This window comes from Orycteropus afer, unplaced genomic scaffold (genome assembly GCF_000298275.1).
Source record: "Orycteropus afer afer isolate SDZICR_OR568_19922 unplaced genomic scaffold, OryAfe1.0 scaffold00034, whole genome shotgun sequence".
Classification (NCBI taxonomy): domain Eukaryota; kingdom Metazoa; phylum Chordata; class Mammalia; order Tubulidentata; family Orycteropodidae; genus Orycteropus; species Orycteropus afer.
In genome coordinates this window covers 11243726-11264580 of record NW_006921621.1, presented here as the reverse complement: position 1 = coordinate 11264580, position 20855 = coordinate 11243726, and the positions used below count along the sequence as shown (strand labels likewise).

General features: G+C 40.1%; 1 protein-coding gene across 1 annotated transcript; it reads left to right on the top strand.

Moving 5' to 3' along the window:
• The first annotated feature begins 12222 nt into the window (after window positions 1–12222).
• On the top strand, window positions 12223–20570 carry ENPP4 (ectonucleotide pyrophosphatase/phosphodiesterase 4). The gene is made up of 3 exons (XM_007936174.2): window positions 12223–13057; window positions 14541–14711; window positions 20209–20570. Exons 1-3 carry the CDS (start codon window positions 12223–12225, stop codon window positions 20568–20570), a joined length of 1368 nt encoding a protein of 455 aa, XP_007934365.1.
• Window positions 20571–20855: the final 285 nt, after the last annotated feature.

The following is a 20855-nucleotide window of genomic DNA, read 5'->3' as shown; positions in this document are numbered from 1 at the left end:
ATCATAGAAAACCATGCCCTGTGGGATCCAGGCCAAAAACACTGTTCCAACATAAACACAAATTCCTATCTATAATTGTTCTCTCAAAAACGTTTGGAGGGAAAGAGGTGTGTTCCTGATACATAGGCTATGGCAAGTCATCAATATGTCCCTTATTTTATTTTCCAGTGCAGTGTTTTCCCAACTTTGGTTTGAAATGCACTGTAGTTTATACAATCAATGTAGTCAGTTGTGACTTTAGTTTTTTTCCACAGTGCATAGCATGATCTGACACTGTTTTGTTAACTTGTTCATTGTCTCCTGTTAAAATGCAAGATCCAAGAGGATATTTTCTTTCTTGTTCACTACTGTCTTTCCAACAGGTGCTCAACAAAAGTACACATTAAATGAATTAAAAGTGCTACTCAGATATAATATTCTCAGTTATTCAGAGATGTAAACCCGGAGCACCTTCCAAAGTTCCATTAAATTCCACAATCATTTAGCTTGTACTTACTTTGGAGTCTGGGTGGCACAAACAGTTTGTGCTTGATGATTAACTGAAAGGTTGGAGGTTTGAACCACTCAGAAGCACCTCAGAAGAAAACTCTGGCAATCTGTTTCTGAAATGTCACAGCTAACCCTACACAGAATGCAGATCTACTCCACAAAACATGGGGTCCCCATGTGTCAGAATTAACTCCACTAGCAACTAGGTGAGTACTTCATGCCAGGTTCTGTGTTAGGCGCTACAGATAAAAAAAAAAAAAAAAAAAAAAATGGCGTTATTCTCTCATTACCAAGTATATGCCTGTGTGGCCCGAGTATTCATTTTAAATATTCTTCGGTCTGGTGATTTCTCTTTCAGCTAGTAAGTTGAAATTTACATTAGACTGTTTGACTAACCTTCCAATTAAAGGCAGGAGCACAAACTCACATCTGTCAAAAGAAGTGCCTATTTCTCTGCTGGTACCCATTACTGGTTCCCTACTGCAGGGGCTGTATTTCTGGTAACTTTACCACTCTACCACCTAATACAATAACTTTGTGTAGAGGTGTTCAATTCCTATCTCTCCAGTAAGACAGACATTGATTTCGTAGACCACTGTACATTTATCTCAACTCACTTGAACTCGATGAAGCTCCGCTAGATATATGCTGGCTTCGGAGTATCCAGAATATTTTTTTCCGCAGCCCCCTACGCCGTCCCAGTGCACATTAGTCACTAGGAGTAGCAGCAGTAGGCCTTGGGCTTGGCAATTACCCCAGGCTTTCCCAGGACTGTGTTTCAGTTTCAGGTTCCTGAAAGGGCATCCAGCCCAAAGATTGTAAGAAAGACAGCGTGATGACAAAGACAGGAAGGAACCTTTTTTCCTAAGTCCAGTTTGACCTAATGAAGCCACCTGTCGTCAGGTGGTACTGGAAACTAACCAATCAGAAAGTGAGTCACATTCAAGGCTAGCCACAGTATCCAATCCGAGGACACGACTCTCAGACTCTGCCGCCTGATAGATGCCTGCCCACTCTGTGCTTGTTTTCCGCAGGCTAGCACCCTGCGAATGAGGGTACTTCTGAGCGTTCCGAGGCTTGGGAATCTTCCGGAGACTCGGGGTTAACAGCCGTGCGAGCGCCCGCTACTGCGCAGGCGCCCCACTAAGACCTGTGCCTGCGAGGCATTGGTTCTCCCAGCAACCCATCTTTGTCCTCCACGCCCTTAGTGCCCGCGAGCGCTGGGTTCCGCGAGTGTCGGGTTCCGCGGGCGCAGAAGTAGCGACGGCATCTGCGACGGCGGGTGAGTCTGAGTCTAAAGCGTCCACCGTTCTGGAGAAAAATGCCGCCCCCCCCCAGTTCACTAGAAGCTTTGGAGTTAGAGAAGGTGAGATCACCCCCACCCTGCTCTCCCCCAGACACACACATATCCCCCGGGATGCTGGCGGAAGTCCAAAAAGGGCAGTGAGAGGCAGGGAAGTAGTGGGCCAAGGCGTAGGTAGAGGACAGTGAGGGTTGAGGACAGAAGCGGGTGGGTTTGGAATAGGGAAAGGCAAGCTCTGGTGTTACGGGTGAAGGTTAAGTGAAGTTGAGACAGTGGTGGTGAGGGTGTGAAGGAAGGCGGGAGGCGGTGGGCGGTGAAAATGAGGGTAGGCAGGACCCGCTGGGCGGCAGTAGCGGGCGCTCCGGGGCGGGGTGGGGGGGGGCAAGATTTTGATTTCACCAGAACGCTGTCGAGGACTTCCAGATGAATCGTCTCTATATACTACAGATTAGGATTTATGTTCACGATATATGATTATATAATTGTACTTAAAAAATAATTTCCTAGATAACCAAGCAATAATAGATAACATTTAAATGGTTTTTTTTTTTTTTTTTTTAATGAGACGAGTACTTCGTTAAGCACTTTACATACAATTCTTTTTCTTGTTCAGCAATCATTTAGCTAGTACTTACTTTGTAGTCTGAGTGGCACAGTTTGACTAACTGAAAGGTTGGAGGTTTGAACCACCCAGAGGCACCTCAGAAGAAAACACTGGCAATCTGTTTCTGAAACGTCACAGCTATGAAAACCCTACAGAATGCAGATCTACTCCACAAACAACCATATGGAAAAAAAAAAAAAAAAAAAAAAAACCTGCTGCTATAAAGTCAATTTGGAGCCATAACGACTTTCTATACAGTATCCCCATTTTACAGATGTGGGATGCCAGGCTCAGAGACATGAAGGACTTGCCCGATATTTCACAGCTAGTAACAAGCTGATTGTTTAGTTTGCGCCAGATCTGACTCCAGCAGGGCTGTATTTAATAACTATCAGGTGACCTACTCTAACCCTGAAAACTTACCAAATACTATAGGAAATCAACTGCGGATTTTAGTGTTCTTGTTTTCTTTCTTCCTTCCTTTTCCCCAGAAATTGTTTCAGTCTGTTTTAAGGAAATTAAGCTATATGTATTCTTGCTGTTAAATTAGTTGCAAAATATAATTTGAGTGGAATTTTGATTAAAAACACGAGGAGGTGCATTTTTTTTTTTATTATATAGAAAGTAAGATAAGCATAGCTGTTTTGAAGGTAGTTGCCAGAACATTCTGTGTGCCCTGGAGAGTTGGAGAATAATTTATAATTGTAGAATTTTTAAGACCTGGAAAGATTTTGAGAGAGTTTTTTTTTTTTTTTTCTTTTTAAGAAAAAGAATAACTAATAATCTAAACACCCACATTATCTCTGCATAGACATTAAAGCTATTTCAAAGCCATACTGGCGCTGTGGTGAAGGCATTGGGCTGCTAACCAGAAGGTTGGTGGTTGGAACCCACCAGTTCTTCCATGGGAGGAAGATGAGGCAATCTACTTCAGTAAAGATTTACAGCCTTGGAAACCTGATGGGGGTCACTATGAGTTGGAATTGACTCGATGGTAGTGGGTTTCAAAGTTCCAGTGGGTTCACCAGTCCTATGGCTTCCAAACAAAAGACAGGCATATGAGCTGAATGTTCACATTACGTAGATACACTCCTTGGAGAGATTAATCATGGGAGAATAGAACGGCTGCGTACGCACAGGGAGACAACTCAGAGGCAGGAGTGCATGGGCGGGAAGGACACAGGGAAGAGGAAAGAAACTACAGGAAGGAGTGGGAGGGGAACTGTTGCATTGTGGGAGATTATAGTCAATTTCATGGGACAAGTGTATGTGAGCTGCTGTATGGAAAGTGAATTTGCTCTGTAAACTTTCACCCAAATCACAATTGAAAAATAAATAAGTAAATAAGTTCCAGTGGGTTCAAATCTATCAAAGATCATGAAGTTTGGGGCAATGTTTTGTTCTGCTATATGTACACCACGAGTCGGAGCCATCTGGGTGACAGCTAACAACAAGAGTTTCATTATGAATAATGCTGATAATAAGACTTTTGTATTACAGAATAGATGGTATGCAAATGGTGACAAGTATCTTTCACTATATCCTGTAACTGTTACACTCTCCCAACTTCACATGGCCTGAAAATATCATCATTGCCTGACATGGATTCCACCAGGCAAGAAAGTCATCTCAAAGCAGTAGAATGTGTTTTGTCGCCTGAGTTGAAGATGACAGCCTTATACTTCCTTTCGCTGTTGGGATATTTGGATGTAGTCCAGATGGATCTGCTTTATTCTTCCCATTGATGTTTTTTGCTTTGGAAAATTGCAGAATTTTTCCTGGTATTTAGGAAAATACCAGGAAATAAAACAATTATTGAGTTGAATTCCTTGAAAACTATTTGAGAATTTCTCAAGGGAGATTTACTTATTGCTTAACACTTCCTGTTAGAATGAAACAGAAAGAGGTAGATGTAGATCTAGGTACTACTAATTTTGGTGTTCTGGCAGAATAAGTTCCACTAATAGTTTGGAAATTATTAACAACTAGTAGAGCTTAACCATATCTAATAGACTTGTAAATTTATTGGGGACCTGAGGCATGAAATTAATAATTAATAATACAGTTGCTTTCTAAGCTTGACCAGTCACTAGATGTGGTTTCATCATATTCAAAGAAGGAATTAAACTAAATTCTTTCTACTCTATTTTATAGTTTCACAGTATTATCATAGTGCAGAATTGTTCTTCTAATATAACACATTTGTTACTAAAACAGAGAAAATGAAGCTAATTTTGACAGTCTGTGCTGTAGCACTTACGCATCCTCATTTTATGCAAGGGGAAGCTAAAGCTAGGAGGTTAGATCTGCCCATGGTCCTCCAGCTGCTTTGTGCAAGGCCAGGTTCTTGGATTCTAGCAGTGTGCTAAGGGGTTACTGAACCCCAGGATAGAGATCACGTTTCCTGAGCATCTTTTTCACTCAAAGACTTGGGGAAGCAAAATTTTTATTTGTAGGAGAGGAATAAAGACAGGTTTTTGTCTGTTGCTGTTTTGAATGTGGAAAGCGGTATAAAGCATTTTCACATTAAAACACAGAAGTCTGTATTATGAAGTATGGTACAAAATTTACATAATTTTTGAGATAAAATGAGACCTCGAAGATATTTCCTGTTTTGTGCCAGGGTATTTCTAATGCAGTTAAGATCATAATTGCATTTGCTTCTGCTCTTTGTTTTTCTTAAAGAATATAACCATTTTATTGAGTTATAATTCACATACTGTACAGTTCACTTATTTCACAGATTTGTGCATTCAACATAATCAATTTTAGAGCATTTTCATCACCCCAAAAAGAAACTTCATACAGTTTGCAATTATTCTTCATTCCTTCCCTTCCTCATCTTCCTCAGCTCCAGACAACCACTAATCTATTTTCTGTCTATACAGAATTGCTTTTCCTAGATATTTCATATATATGGAGTCATATAATAGATGATCTTTTGTGACAGCTTCTTTCACTTAGCATAATGTTCTCAAGGTTTATCCATGTTGCAGTAGATATCAATATTGCATACTTTGTATTGCTGTATAATATTCCATTGTATAAATATACCATATTTTATTTATCCAGTCATCAGTAGATGGACATTTCAGTAGTTCCTATTTTTTGACTATTATTAATAATGTTGGTATGAGGATTCATGTACAAGTTTTGTATGGACATACGTTTCATTTCTCTTGAGTATTTTTCTAGGAGTGGAATTGATGGGTTATATGGTAATCTATGTTTAACTTTTTGAAGAACTGCCAGACTGTTTTCCAAAGTGAGTGCACCATTTTATATTCCCACCAGCAGTGTATGTAAGTTCCAATCTCTCCATATCCTCACCAACACTTGTTATTCTCTTTTTTATTATTGTGATCCTAGTGGGTATGAAGGCATTGGTGATTCAGTGGTAGAATTCTCATCTTCCATATGGGAGACCAGGGTTTGATTCCTGGCTAATGTACCTATGTGCAGCCATCACCCATCTGTCAGTGGGAGCTTGTGTGTTGCTATGATACCGAACAAGTTTCAGTGGAGCTTCCAGACTAAGATAGGCTAGGAAGAAAAGCCTGGCAAATTGCTCCCAAAAATCAGTCAGTGAAACCCTACGGATCACAACAATCCAGTCAATCATGGGGATGGTACAGGATCTGGCAGTGTTTCATTCCATTGTGCCTGGGGTCACCATGAGTCGGGGCCAACTGGAGAGCAACTAGCAATACCAGTGGTGCGAAAGATCTCACATTGTGATTTTGATTTGTGTTTCCCTTATGGCTGATGATAATTGAGTTTATTTTCATGTGCTTGTTTGGCATTTTTGCATCTTCTTTGGAGAAAGGGCTTTTTAGACTTTTGGCCATTTTTTAATTGGGTTATTTTTCTTTTTATTATTGATTGTAAGAGTTCTTCATTCTAGATAATAATTCCTTATCAGATATTTGCAAATATTTTCTCCCATTCTGTAGGCTGTCTTGATGGTATTCTTTGAAGCACAGAAATTTTAATTTTGGTGAAGTCCAGTTTATCTATTTCTTCTTTTGTCAGTTGTGCTTTTGGTGTCATATCATAGAGGGCTTTACCTCACTCAGTCTCAGAGATCTACTCCTATATTTTCTTTTAAGAACTTAAGAGTTTCAGCTTTTACATTCAGGTCTGTGATCCATTCTGAGTTAATTTATGGTATGAAGAAAGGGTACAACTTCATTTTTTTAGCCCATGGATATCTAGTTGCCCCAGCACCATTTGTTGAAAAGACTACTCTCTCCTCCCCCATTTAATTGTCTTTTCACCCCTCTACTCTTAGAAGTAACTTTATTGAGAAGATTTTAAACATGTGGAAATTCCTATTAAGTTTTGTTTTGAAAGCAATACTTTATGGTGTACGGATTTCAAGTACAGCTTTATGAAGAAGTTTTGGTTTGTAGAAAAAAAATTGATTCAAGTGTAAGGCCTGTCTTTGTTTTTCCAGGATGACAGCCTGATTTGATATTTCAATGATCTATACTCCTATTTTGAGCATTATATATTTGAAAGTATAAAAACTTTTGTCTCCTGGTAAATGGCATTATGCATATCTTTTTGTGTGATAGCCTTAGTTATATTAAATAGTTGTTGAATAACTTTTTTTCTTTTTAATGACCTGAAAGCATATCTGAGCAAGACTTCATGTATAGGAAGTAACTTTAGAATGTTCTGGAAATACAGACTATTACTGAAGAGCAGTTACAGATTACTTAGATGATTGATGGTTGTCTTTTGCATACCTTCGTAATACATTCCAGACAGCTTGTGACAGTGAAATACAGTACATGGAAATTAAGGTTGGTGACTATTTCTGTAGCTATTTCATAGTAATTTGCAAGTTAAGCCTAGACAGTGGAAGGGCTTGAATGTCAGTCTGATGTGTTTGGACTTTCTATATAGGCAGGAGACCCTTTAAATTTTTTAGTTAGAAAAGTGTCATGAATAGAGTTATGCCCAGGTTGTGCCCAGGAAGATTAAGTTGGCAGCAATGCTGAATGAGAATGTGAGGGAGGCAGACATAAGGGGGGGGGGAACTCACTGCCATTGAGTCAATTCTGACTCATAGCAACCCCCATTGGGTTTCCAAAGCTGTAAATCTTTATGGAAGCAGACGATCCCATCTTTCTTCTGTGGAGCAGCTGGTGGGTTTGAACCATGGACCTTTTGGTTAGCAGCCAGATCCCTTAATCACTGCACCACCAGAGCTCCTGGATGTAGGAAAGTCAGTTTAAAAACTATAGTATTCTGGGCAGGAGGTATTGAGGGCTTTAAGACGTATTCCAACAGTGGAGATAGAAAAGAGTAGGTAGCTGTTAAAAATGCTTGTGAAAACTGCAGGTTGCTAACCTCTACCCTATACCTCTATCCTAAATTAGAATTTCTTGATTGGACACTTGTGCTTTTAACAAGCTCTCCTTAATGAGTCTTAGGTCTACTCTGCTGTATTAGATGAGGTAAAAGTAGAACTGATGGTGTGTGCAGGATATCTCTGTGTAATGAGAGGATGTTAAAGCTGTCTTAAAGGACTAGGGAACTAAGGAAGTAGAGTGGGTTTGGTGGTATAGAGAATGAGTTTGTTGTTGTTATGTGCCGTCGAGTTGGACCCGACTCATAGAGACTCCTCCTTGGGTTTCCTAAGCAGTATCACTATGGAAGTAGATTGTCCAACCTTCCTTCGGAGGAGTGGCTGGTGGGTTTGAACTGCCAGCCTTCTGGTTAGCAATCAAGTGCCTTAGGCAATGCATTAAGTTGCCATATATCAAGTTTGACTGGCCAGCAGATCACCTATGTGACAATGGGATTGGTTGGGATTTTCACAGTGGTTATCCAGGGAGAGAGCCAGGGCAATAAATGAAGACTGTTTTTGTTTTTAATAGATCTATGAGTATCTTTTACCCTTGAGAAAATACTGTGTCATATGGTTGCTGTTTTAAATCTTCTGTGTTATTCCAAAAACCAAACCAAACTCATTGCTGTCGAGTCATTTCCGATTCATAGCAATTCCTCCTTAGATTTCCAAGGCAATTTCTCTACGGAAGTAGATTGCCCAATCTTCCTTTTGAGGAGTGGCTGGTGGGTTTAGAACCACCAGCCTTCTGGTTAGCAGTCAAATGCCTTAGGCACTACACTACGAGAGCTCCCACTCTATTATAAAAAAAAAAGTATTTAGGTATAGAGAAGTACCCAGAGAGAACCTACTCATTGCAGGCTTTCATGGAGACCTGCATGCTCTTTACATGAATGAGTTCCATTACTGCTGGAACCTAACCTGTGTGGTAGTGGTGTCTGGCTGAGTCCAGTTATGACTGTCTTAGGGAAGAGATGAGTTGTATATAAACACTATATAAAATGGCAAAAACTGTTAAATGAAAAGGGAGCACTACTGTCTAGATTCTTGATAGCTTAAGTTTCTGAGATATGACTGGGGCTGTGTCTATGGGATGTATGTCTCTTCTACTACTCATTAGTTATTAGGGATTGCTGCTCATCCTTTGGGAGCTCTGGTAGCATAGTGGCTAAGACACTTGCCTCCTAACCAGACGGCTGGCGGTTCAAACCCACCAGCCACTCCTCGGAAGGAAGGTTGGGCAATCCTACTTCCGTAGTGATACTGCCTCAGAAACCCAAGGAGGGGTTGCTATGAGTCGGGGCCGACTCGACGGCACATAACAACAACAACTCGTCCTTTGGAGAAATGGTTTGATTTTGTCATTCTACTGTTTTTAGTTTCTTAGAAAGGCATGGGCAATGCCGGTCATGCATCACACTCAGAAGGCTGCCCATCTCATAAACTGGTAGAAATTTTCCAGATCAGAAGATCCTTTACAAGTAAGATCTTATGCTTTTGATCTTCATAAATTTAAGTTAGCAGTTCTGGGGTTAAGGAAAGGGAGGTGACAGCTTTAATCAGCAAGTATTTGAATGACTGCAAGTGCACAAATCATCTGGCTGGTGTGTTTGAAAGAACAAGGGAAAGTCAATACACAAGAAATGACTTATGAACTTAATAAGCATGTTTTTGTTGTTGTTGTTATGTGCCATGGAGTTGGACCCGACTCATAGCGACCCCTCCTTGGGTTTCTGAGGCTGTATCACTACAGAAGTAGCTTGCCCAATCTTCCTTCCAAGGATTGGCTGGTGGGTTTGAACTGCTAACCTTCTGGTTAGCAGTCAAGTGCCTTAGGCACTACGCTACCAGAGCTCCTTAATAAACATATTGGTTAGCACATATGGAGCTCTAACTTTGTGCCAAACCCACTGTGCTAGTAACTTCACATATCTTCTTTTAATACTTTTAGCAGTCCCACCAACACACTTGTACTGCTGCTCATGACTGGGACCTTGAGGTGCATATCCTGTGGCTGTACTCTTATTACTCTCAAATAATGAATTCACTCACCTGACTCTGACCACAACCCTGAGTCATTGTAATTTCCACAGTATTTTAAAACATAGTATATATATTTTTTTTACTTCATTGCAATCTCTAGACCAAAACCTTCTCTACTTCTTACATCTATATCAGCTTTGGTTTTGTTGTTGCAGCTCAAATTTCAGTCACACTTCTGCCAGTATCTTCAACTTTTTCATTATCCTTCAGTATCTGGTAGAACTCAGTCCTGGATAGGATCAGCTACCTATTTTCTTCATGCCTTTGCCAGGACGACTGAACTGCTAGAAAAAAATCTATCAACAATGTCACTGTAAAAATTCAATGTACTAGCTATCATCATAGCCCACCAATCCAAAAGTTTCCTTCTACTTTCTCTCATTCTCCAAATTGACTGTTTCAGACCTTCTCCATGTTCCTAAAACTGAATCTTTCATCACCCTACTCCTTCTCAATAATGGATCCTACTTCCTGCAACACAGAGAAAGCAGCTTCCTTCACCTCAGACCTGTTAGCTTACCTATTCTTTGCTCCATCTGTCCTGTTAAAATGAAAAAATATCCTTTCCCTTTAAAGCAATTCATTCTACCTAAGTCAATATCCCATTTTCTTAGGGATCGAAGAAGGTAGAGACTGAAACAGGAAGGGTTTATTAGAGGAAAGTTGTTTTTATAATCAATGGGTAATAAAGAGAAGGAAAAATCAGGGTAACTTAGCCTGGGATATTAGAATAGTTTTATCTCTAACATAAAAAGAAAGTTTAAGTGGGAAGTGGTGATAAAATACATTTCAGAAGCTGTTGGATTTCTTCAGAAGTGGTGATAAAATTTATTTCAACAACTGTTGGACCTGTGGCATCCTGGATGTCCATGCAGATAATGTCCATTTGTTCATCAGCCTTATGTGAATATTTGGGCAGGTACAGACTAAGGTGGGACTTTTTAAAATACCATTTATTTCTTAGTCCTCTTTTCTTATGCCAGTATTTGTCAGCAAGAACTGGTGATGGGAAAATATGGTAGAATTTCCACCTTCTATTTCTGTGGATTATAAGGAAGTCTAGGGCACTAGTCATTAAACTTAACAAATAATTTTTCTCTGGACCCTCTGAAAGCTTGGCATTATTTGTATTTTTGGAAAAGGGATACACCCACTCCTTGCTTGTGGACATGGTTCAGTTCTGAAGACCAGATCATTAGACAAAATTGGTGTTAGGCAAAGAGGAAGAGGTGGCACAGGTGGCCTGGGAGCCTGCGCCTTTGGAACTGCTGCACCTGCCTTCTATCCAGTACTGCTGTGTTCTGGTCCCCAAGGCCTTGATGTAGAGCCTGGTACTTGAGCAGATTTGGAGCCCTGAGGCTGAAATAGAGGCAAAGTTGGAGGCTGAGGGGCTCGGACAACAGGTGGGACCAGGAGTCAAGATGGTCACTGAGAGTTGCTGCCCGTGCCAGCTGACTGCTCCACAACCCCAGCCACTTGCTTCCACCTTGCTGGGGAGTACCCCATGGAAATGAGGGACATGCTATTGGTCTTGGAAAGCATGGAGTCTGAGGCTGAGAGCCTGGACAGGCCACAGAGGAGGAGGGCACAGCCAACCAGCTTTTGCTGTAGCCCCCAGGCCTTGAATTACCCCAGTTTCCTTCCTGCTGCAGGACTTGGTCTCTCCACGGTGCTTGAGTAGAGGGGAGCAGCAACAGTAACCTCCCCCACCCCCATCTCCTCCTGGGGTCCCTCCAGCTACTCATGCATGCATGATTTTCAGAAAGACTCCCTCAAAATCAGTCTCGGTCACAAGAATAGCTGCAATGGTGGCTCCAGTGGTGGGGATGGGAATAGCAAGAGGCCTTATGGAGAGCTGGCTGCTTCAGCTGCAAGCCTGACAGACATGGGTGGCTCTGCAGGCTGGAAGCTGGACAAAGGGAAGAAACTCAGGTTGATGCACAAAATCATCATCAGGTAATAGATTATATGCTATTATTGCAAATGTGAAATGTTGAACAATGAGGTAGTAAGTGAGGAGTAGGTATATTTTTAGTTTCTTCATCTGTTCTTATCAAGCCTTTAGAATAAGATGAGCAAAGCAGCCAAACAGGAGTATTTAGGTGGTGTGTAAGAATGGCCCGTTTTCCCTTTGAAGTGTATGGATGGGATAGGAAATGTATAAATAGGAAATTAGATAAAGAGAGGCAATTTTCATTTTTTCCAATTTAGCTTTATTCAGTTATCTTTCAATAAATGACATTAATTTTTAAGTTGATATAGGAATATAAAATATGAAATGCATATAAAATGCTTATAAATGTTGATTCCCTTCTCCCAATGGCAAAAATTCTGAAACTTAATCTAAATCAAATATCATTACTACTTACAAATTATGTTTGTTTGTTTTTTTAATTTTAGGAATACTGATTGCTCTTCTTCAACATGTTCATGATGAAATTATTAGTAATACTTATGTCTTCTGGACTTGTAACTGGTTTTAGAGATAACCCTTCTTACAGTTTTCCACCCAAGTTACTACTGGTTTCCTTTGATGGCTTCAGAGCTGACTATCTGCAGAACTATGAATTTCCTCATCTCCAGAATTTTATTAAAGAAGGTGTCTTGGTAGAACATGTTAAAAATGTTTTTATCACAAAAACATTTCCAAACCACTACAGTATTGTGACAGGCTTGTATGAAGAAAGCCATGGCATTGTAGCTAACTCCATGTATGATGCTGTCACAAAGAAACATTTTTCTGACTTTAATGACAAGGATCCTTTTTGGTGGAATGAGGCAGTACCTATATGGGTGACTAATCAAGTTCAAGGAAACAGATCAAGTGCTGCTGCTATGTGGCCTGGTACCGATGTATCCATTCACAATGTCACACCTTCCTATTTTATGAATTATAACTCTTCAGTGTCATTTGAAGAGAGACTAAATAATATTACTAGGTGGCTGAGCAGTTCGAACCCACCAGTCACGTTTGCAACACTCTATTGGGAAGAACCAGACGCAAGTGGCCACAAATATGGACCTGAAGATAAAGAAAACATGCGCACAGTGTTGAAAGAAATAGATGATCATATTGGTGACCTAGTCTATAAACTCAAAGTGTTAGGATTGTGGGAAAATCTTAATGTGATCATTACAAGTGATCATGGAATGACCGAGTGCTCTAAGGAAAGACTGATAAACTTGGATCACTGCATCAATCGTACATACTATATTCTTATAGATTTGTCCCCAGTTGCTGCAATAATTCCAAAAATAAGTAAGTAAACTTTTGCCCTAAGGATGCTGTTATTTGAATGAGGCAATTGATTGAGGATGGGGAGTTGTGTGAAAGAATGAAGTTCTGGCTTTTTGTAGTTTAGGACCACATACAGTTAACTCAGTGTGACATTATGTTTCTTCCATAGTTTACAAGTTTTAGGCAGTTGGATTAAGGTTTGGGTTCAAAGTGATACTTCTTTGCATTTTGGAGTACTGCTTAATTATTCACATTAACAGAAAGAGGAAATATTTATCCTTAAAAACACCTTTGATTTTTTTTGTGGTCACTTCTTGGCCACAGCCACCTACCCAGAAGAAGCAAGTAATTGGACCTGTGGGCTTGGGACCATGGTTGCAGGACACATCAAGCTCAATTGGCATAAAATCCTACACAAAAACATTGTTCCACATCCTACTTTGGCGAGTAGTGACTGGGATCTTAAAAGCTTGCAGGTGGCCATCTAGATGCAGTGATGGGTCTCCTTGTCCAGAACAAAGCAGAATGAAGAAAACCAAAGATGCATGGAAACAATTAGTCCAAGGGACTGGTATACCATGTGATCCTCAGCCTCTATGACTGTGAGACCAGAAGAACTAGATGGTGCCTGGCTACCATCTAGTCAACCACTTAGAGGGGATCTATGTAGGAGATACTGGATAGAGTGGGAGAGCAATGTGGAACAAAACTCAAAATCATTAAAAAAAAAAAAAAGGACCAGATTTGCTGGTCTGATAGAGCCTGGCAGAACCTCTGAGACTGTGGCCCTTAGTTGCCCTTCAGGTCTGGAATTGAACCCACTCCTGTGGCTTCCAGCCAAACAAAAGACAGGCATAAGAGCTGAACATTTACATTAGGTAGATACACTCCTTGGAGAGATCCATCATGGGAGAATAGAAGGGCTGTGTATGCACAGGGAGACAGCTCGGGGGGCAGTACATGGGAGGGAAGGACACAGGGAAGAGGTGGCTATGGAGAAAAAGTGGGAGGAAAGCTGTTGTGTTGTGGGAGGTTGCAGTCAATGTCATGAGACAAAGTGTATGTGAATTGCTGTGTGGAAGATGAATTTGCTCTGTAAACTTTCACCCAAATCACAATAAAATTTAAAACAAGCAAACATTGATTTTTGTGTGAGATACTCCTGTCTTCTACTGATCTTAAAGTAAGTTTGTATTTGCTTAGAAAGGTAGACATGAAAATTTTCCCCTTTCTAGAAAAGTCCACCAGGGGTAATCCACAGGATGAAAAAAGTGTGTGTGCATAAGTGTGTGGGTGTGTGTGTATACAATGTATAAATATAAAAGGTACGTGTGTTTGTGTTATAATCAGTCCTCTGTACTGTCAAATAGTTATTACTGTTTCTTAAGAATTAAAAGTGACCTAGTAGATGATATTGTTCAGAATTTATTTCCAGTTATTCGAAGCTATTTTCCTTAATAGCCAACTATGACTTTTTCTTCTTTGCTATTTCTTTTTCTTCTAGATACAACAGAGGTTTATAACAAACTGAAAGGGTGTGATCCTCACTTGAATGTTTATCTTAAGGAAGACATTCCCACCAGATTTCACTACCAACATAATGATCGTATTCAGCCTATTATTTTGGTTGCTGATGAAGGCTGGACAATTGTGCAAAATAAAACATTAACAAAATGTAAGTATTTAAGATATTTCTGTAATGTCTTAGGGATAAGTCACAATTATGACACTGTTCTGCTATAGCAGAGATGATTTAGAGATGCTTACATGATATAACTGGTTTAATTTTTGAGTATTCAATAGCAGTTTATAATAACTACAATTTCACCGTTTTAGATTAGAAGTTTGGTTAACCATTAATTAGGGTGAAAGTGCAGTTTTATTTTGTTACCAAAACTACAGTTATTGTCAATAATTTTCAACATTGGTTGTCCTGATTTGTAGAAAATAAAAGAGAAAGAAGTAAAGAAACAAAGTAAAAGGGGTTTCTTCTTGTTAACTGTCTTTAAGTCAGGCTCTGACTAATGGTGACCTCATGTACCACAGGGTCAGACATAGTGGTCCATAGGGTTTTCATTAGCTGATTTTTAGAAGCAGATTGCCAGGCCTTTCTTCCTAGTCTATCTTAGTTTAGAAACTTCACTGAAACTTGCTCAGCATCGTAGTAACACGGAGGCTCTACTGATAGATGGGTAGTGGCTGCACTTTGAGGTACATTGGCCAGGAACTGAATGGAAGGCAGGAATTCTACCACTGAACTACCAGTGCTCTCAAAAGGGTATTAAACCAAAAGAACCCAAATTCACTGCCATTGTGTTGATTCTGACTCATAGGGGCCCCCATTGGGTTTCCAAGGCTGTAAATCTTTATGGAAGCAGACTGCCTCATCTTTCTTCTGCGGAGCATCTGGTAGGTTTGAACCGCCGACCTTTTGCTTCTTGTTGTTGTTGTTATGTGCCGTCGAGTCATACCTGACTCATAGCGACCCCTCCTTGGATTTCCGAGGCAGTATCACTATGGAAGTAGGATTGCCCAACCTTCCTTCCGAGGAGTGGCTGGTGGGTTTGAACCGCCAGCCGTCTGGTTAGCAGGCAAGTGTCTTAGCCACTATGCTACCAGAGCTCCCACCTTTTGCTTAGCAACCTAATATTTTAACCACTACATCACCAGAGCTAGTTAAAATTCCTTTTTATTTTTTTGTGTTGAAAATATTTGTCCAAGAAGCCCAAAGTCTTTTTCAATAATGCAGTAATTTACCTGAATGCCACACATATTTAGAACATTGGCAGTAGCAGAAATTAAACAAAAAATTGACAATGTAAAATAGATACATGTATTAAAAGATCTCCTAAAATTGATGACATTTACGGAGGAGTGTTACAGGTCTTCCCTCATTTGGAATTCATCCTTATTTTACATTTCAACTTGAATACTTTTTTTAAAAATCTGATTTTGTGGTCTACAGCAGGGGTTACAAAACTGTTTTCTGTAAAGGACCAGATAGTGAATACTTGAGGCTCTTGGACCAATGGGTCTCTGTCTCAGCTATTCATCTCTGCCTTTATATTTCAAAACCAGCCGTAGACAACATGTAAATAAATTGGTATGGTTGTTCTGGCTACCTAGTACCACTCTAACAGAAGTATCACAAATGGGATGGCTTGAACAAACAGGAGTTTATGCTCTTACAGTTTGGGAGGCTGAAGTCTGAGTTCGAAGTACCAGGCTCTAGGGGCTAGGTGAAAGCCTCTCAACCTTGAGGTTCAGCTCTGCTTCCTGCTCCCGGCTAGAGACTTTTCTTCACTGATACAGCTACTAGGTACTGAGACTGACAAGCCCAAGGACAAGTAACAAGGCATAGTCCCGATGTTATCAAACCACACGGCAGCCCATTAATTCAAATCCACGGAAGGTCTCAAGGTCAGCAGAGCATGGCAGTCTGCTGAACAATGACATGGCTACATGCAGGGTTTGAGTGTGCCATAAGCTAGAGACCTTTCCCAAAGCTGTTTCTTATATACAGGAAGCAGACCACATCCCTAAAGCAGCTACTCAGCTGCTTGTGGTAGGGCCCACCATGGAGTTGATTGCCAGTCTTATCATGGGGAATAACTACCACCAGCTGCCCAGCCATTCAGCCAGGCCTGGCCAAGGTGACACACAAATTTAACCACCACAGTTGTGCTTCAGTGAAACTTTGTATATAAAAATATGTGACAGGCTGAATTTGGGCATTTGGTTGTAGTTTGCAAATCACTGGTTTATAGCAGATCAGAAGCATCAGGCAAAGATAAGACTTAATAGTCAGTGGAATTTATTTATTCCATTTCCATTATTTTATATACTCATTGTTGAAAACTTAGAATACAGAAAAGCATGGAAAACAAAAACTATACTCCCACAATACAGAGAGACAAACACATATTAATTGTGAATTTTCTCCCTCTTACCTTTTTTCTGTAAAATATATATATATGCACACACACATACATGTGTATATATATGTTTATATTATTGAAATAATATGTGTGTATAGTATTTGGTAAAGGCAAAATTATTTGACTTTGCGGATCATAACAAATTATGGATAACACTGCGAAGAATGGAAATTCCAGAACACTTAATTGTTCTCATAAGGAATCTGTACATATACCAAGAGGTAGTTTTTGAACAGAACAAGGGGATACTGCATGGTTTCAAATCAGGAAGTGGTTCATCAGGACTGTATCCTTTCACCATACTTTCTCAATCTGTTTGCTGAGCAAATAATCCAAGAAACTGGACTATATGAAGAATGCAGCATCAGGATTGGAGGAAGACTCATTAACAACCTGCAATATGCAGGTGACCCCACCTTCCTTGCTAAAAGTGAAGATGATTTGAAGCAGTTACCAATGAAGATCAAAAACTACAGCCTTTAGTATGGATTACACCTCAACACAAAGAAAACAAAGATCCTGACAACTGAATCAATAAGCAACATCATGATAAATAGAGAAAAGACTGAAGTTGTCAAAGATTTTGTTTTACTTAAATACACAATCAACACCCATGGAAGCAGCAGTCAAGAAATCAGATGATGTAATGCACTGGGCAAATCCATTGCAAAAGACCTCTTTAAAGTGTTAAACAGCAAAGATGTTGCTTTGAAGACAGGTGAGCCTAACCCAAGCCATGGTATTTTCAGTCGCCTTATATGCATGTGAAAGCTGGACAATGAATAAGGAAGACTGAAGAAGAATTGATGCCTTTGAATTGTGGTGGTGTCAAAGAATATTGAAAATACCATGGACTGCCAGAAGAACAAACATAATCTATTTTGGAAGAAGTAACAGCCAAAATACTCCTTGTAAGCAAGAATGGCCAGACTTCATCTCACCACCTTGGACCATGTTGGTCCAGAGAGCATTCCCTGGAGAAGATACCATGCTTGGTAAAGTAGAGGGTCAGCGAAAAAGGGAAGACCCTCAACGAGATGGATTAACACAGTGACTGCAATGATGGGGTCAAGCATATCAAGTATTGTGAGGATGGCGCAGGATCAGGCAGTGTTTTGTTCTATTGCACATAAGGTCACTATGAGTCAGAGCCAACTCAACCTGGCACTAACAATAACAACATAGTATTCGGCTTTTTATCATATTGGGCACATGTTCTTTTTACTATATTTCAAGCATAGAAATAAAGAATAAAATAATAAACTCTGATATACTCATCATTCAGTGACCTGTACTAAATACAAAAGTAGGAGCTTATTAAATGTAACTCAAAAACCCAAACCAAACCCACTGCCATCGAGACAATTCCAACTCATAGCAACCCCCATCAGGTTTCCAAGGCTGTAAATCTTTACAGAAGCAGACTGCCTTCTCTTTCTTCCATGGAGCAGCTGGTGGGTTTGAACCGCCAACCTTCTGGTAAGCAGCCCAGTGCCTTAATCACTATTCCACCAGAGCTCCTTACTGTAATAGTTTAGTTATCATGAATTGAGTTATTAATGAGTATACTATTATTGAGGAGCTCTGGTAGCATAGTGCCTAAGGCACTTGACTGCTGACCAGAAGGCTGGCAGTTCAAACCCACCAGCCACTCCTTGGAAGGAAGATGGGGCAATCTACTTCCTTAGTGATACTGTCTCGGAAACCCAAGGTGGGGTCACTATGAGTCGGGTCCGACTTGACGGCACATAACAACAACAACAATACTATTATTGTGTGCCTAGGAGCTTTAGCAGCACTGTGGTAAGGCATTGGGTATCGACTCTATGTCAGTAGGTTTGGGTAGGTTTTAGTATACAATAAAAGGCAAAATTTGTTCAAATAAATCTGCAAATTGAGAATCTGGTATTGGAGTTATATCAAGGACTATCATATTTTTTCTTTGAGTCTGACTTTTACTAGATTTACAATTGGAGTCATCTGGTTAGATTTCAGATTCAGTAGAAGAATCCATTCTGCAACATTCTCAGTTGTCTGACCCTGCTGATGTTATTTATTAAACCAAACCAAACCAGACACACTGCTGTTGAATCAGATGCGACTCATAGTGACCCCTCTTTAGGTTTCCAAAGCGGTATCACTAAGGCTGGGCAATCTATTTCTGTAGTGATACCACCTTGGATACCCAAGGAGGGGTCACTGTGAGTCAGATCTGACTCCACGGCGGTGAGTTTGGTTTTTGGTTATCACTATGGAAGTAGATTGCCCTATTTTCCTTCCAAGGAGTGGCTGGTGGGTTTGAACCACCAGCCTTCTGGATAGCAGTCAAATGTAAACCAGTGGAACATTATATAATCTTGTTTTTTATGTTCTATCACATGAGCAATGGAGTTAGGTGAGGCTGCAGATTCACTTCTTCCCCACTCACTGTTCTTACTCACTTCTGCTTTCCCCAGTTATTCAGGACCCTCAGCCCTTCCACTCCTACTTTCACTGGTGCTGTTTGCAGTTGGCTTTTGCAAACAGTGCTAGAGATTGACAAGTGAATAAGTGGGGCTAGGGCTGAAAGATAAGTATATCAGTTTGAGAAGTAGCATGAAAGTCTGAAGCCTTAAAAGATTGGGAAAGTGGTAGATAATGAGGGAGGAAAGGAAGGATGTGAAATGGGAAGTGTGGCCCAGTTGAAGAAAATAGAAATTTTAATTTCTGACCCGTCTGGTCCAACTAGCCAGAATATCAACAGACAGGAATTATACCGGCAAGAATCTAATGTACTTAAGGCTTTGTTATTGTTTTTAGTTGTCTTGCAGTCATTTCCATCTCACAGCGATTCCATGTATTGCAGAGTAGAACTGCTCCATAGGGTATTCTTGGCTGTAATCTTAAAGGAATGACTAGCCTTTTCTTCTGTAGTACCTCTGAGTGGTATTGAACCACCAACCTTTAGGTTACTAATCAACTTCAAACTGTTTGTACCACCTAGGGACCTGTACTTATACTTACCCATTGTTGTCGAGTTGATTCCAGCTTGTGATGACCCTATGTGTGTCAGAGTAGAACTGTGTTCCATAGTTTTCAATGGATGATTACGCACCTCTGTGTGGACTTGAACTGCCAGCCTTTTAGTTAGGAGCCAAATGTGTTAACCATCTGTAACACCCAGGGACTAGAAATAAATTATTTTGTAACAGAAACTCTGATCATGTTTACTAACAGCATTTTTTTCTTTTTTAGTAGGTGACCATGGTTATGATAATTCATTGCCTAGTATGCATCCATTTTTAGCTGCCCACGGTCCTGCGTTTCATAAAGGATACAAGCACACCACAATTAACAGTGTGGATATTTATCCAATGATGTGCCACATCCTGGGATTAAAACCACATCCCAATAATGGAACCTTTGGCAATACTAAGTGTTTGTTAGTTGACCAGTGGTGCATTAATCTCCCAGAAGCCATTGGAATTGTTATTGGTGCACTTTTGGTGTTAACCACTTTAACGGGCCTTATAATAATCATGAAGAACAGACTGTCTGTACCACCTCAGTTTTCCCGACTTCAGCTACAAGATGATGATGATCCTTTAATTGAGTAACGTACTGGGGGGCTTTATAAAATGTCTTTGATTCATTACAAAACTAAGAATATACCCAAGGAATGGTGTTACAACTATGAAAAGCTGTTTTGAAAGACAAAGAATTAGACTAAGCATGCTGAATTTTTTTTTGTTTTTTCTTGTGTTTTGCTTTGGTGTATTAGCCAATGTAAATAACCATGACCATAGTAAAAATTGTTAGTAAATCATTATTAGTTCTCTAACTAGAAACATCTTTTGAGAAAAATATTCCCTCTGCTTTCATGTGTGTTCTGTGTGATGAAG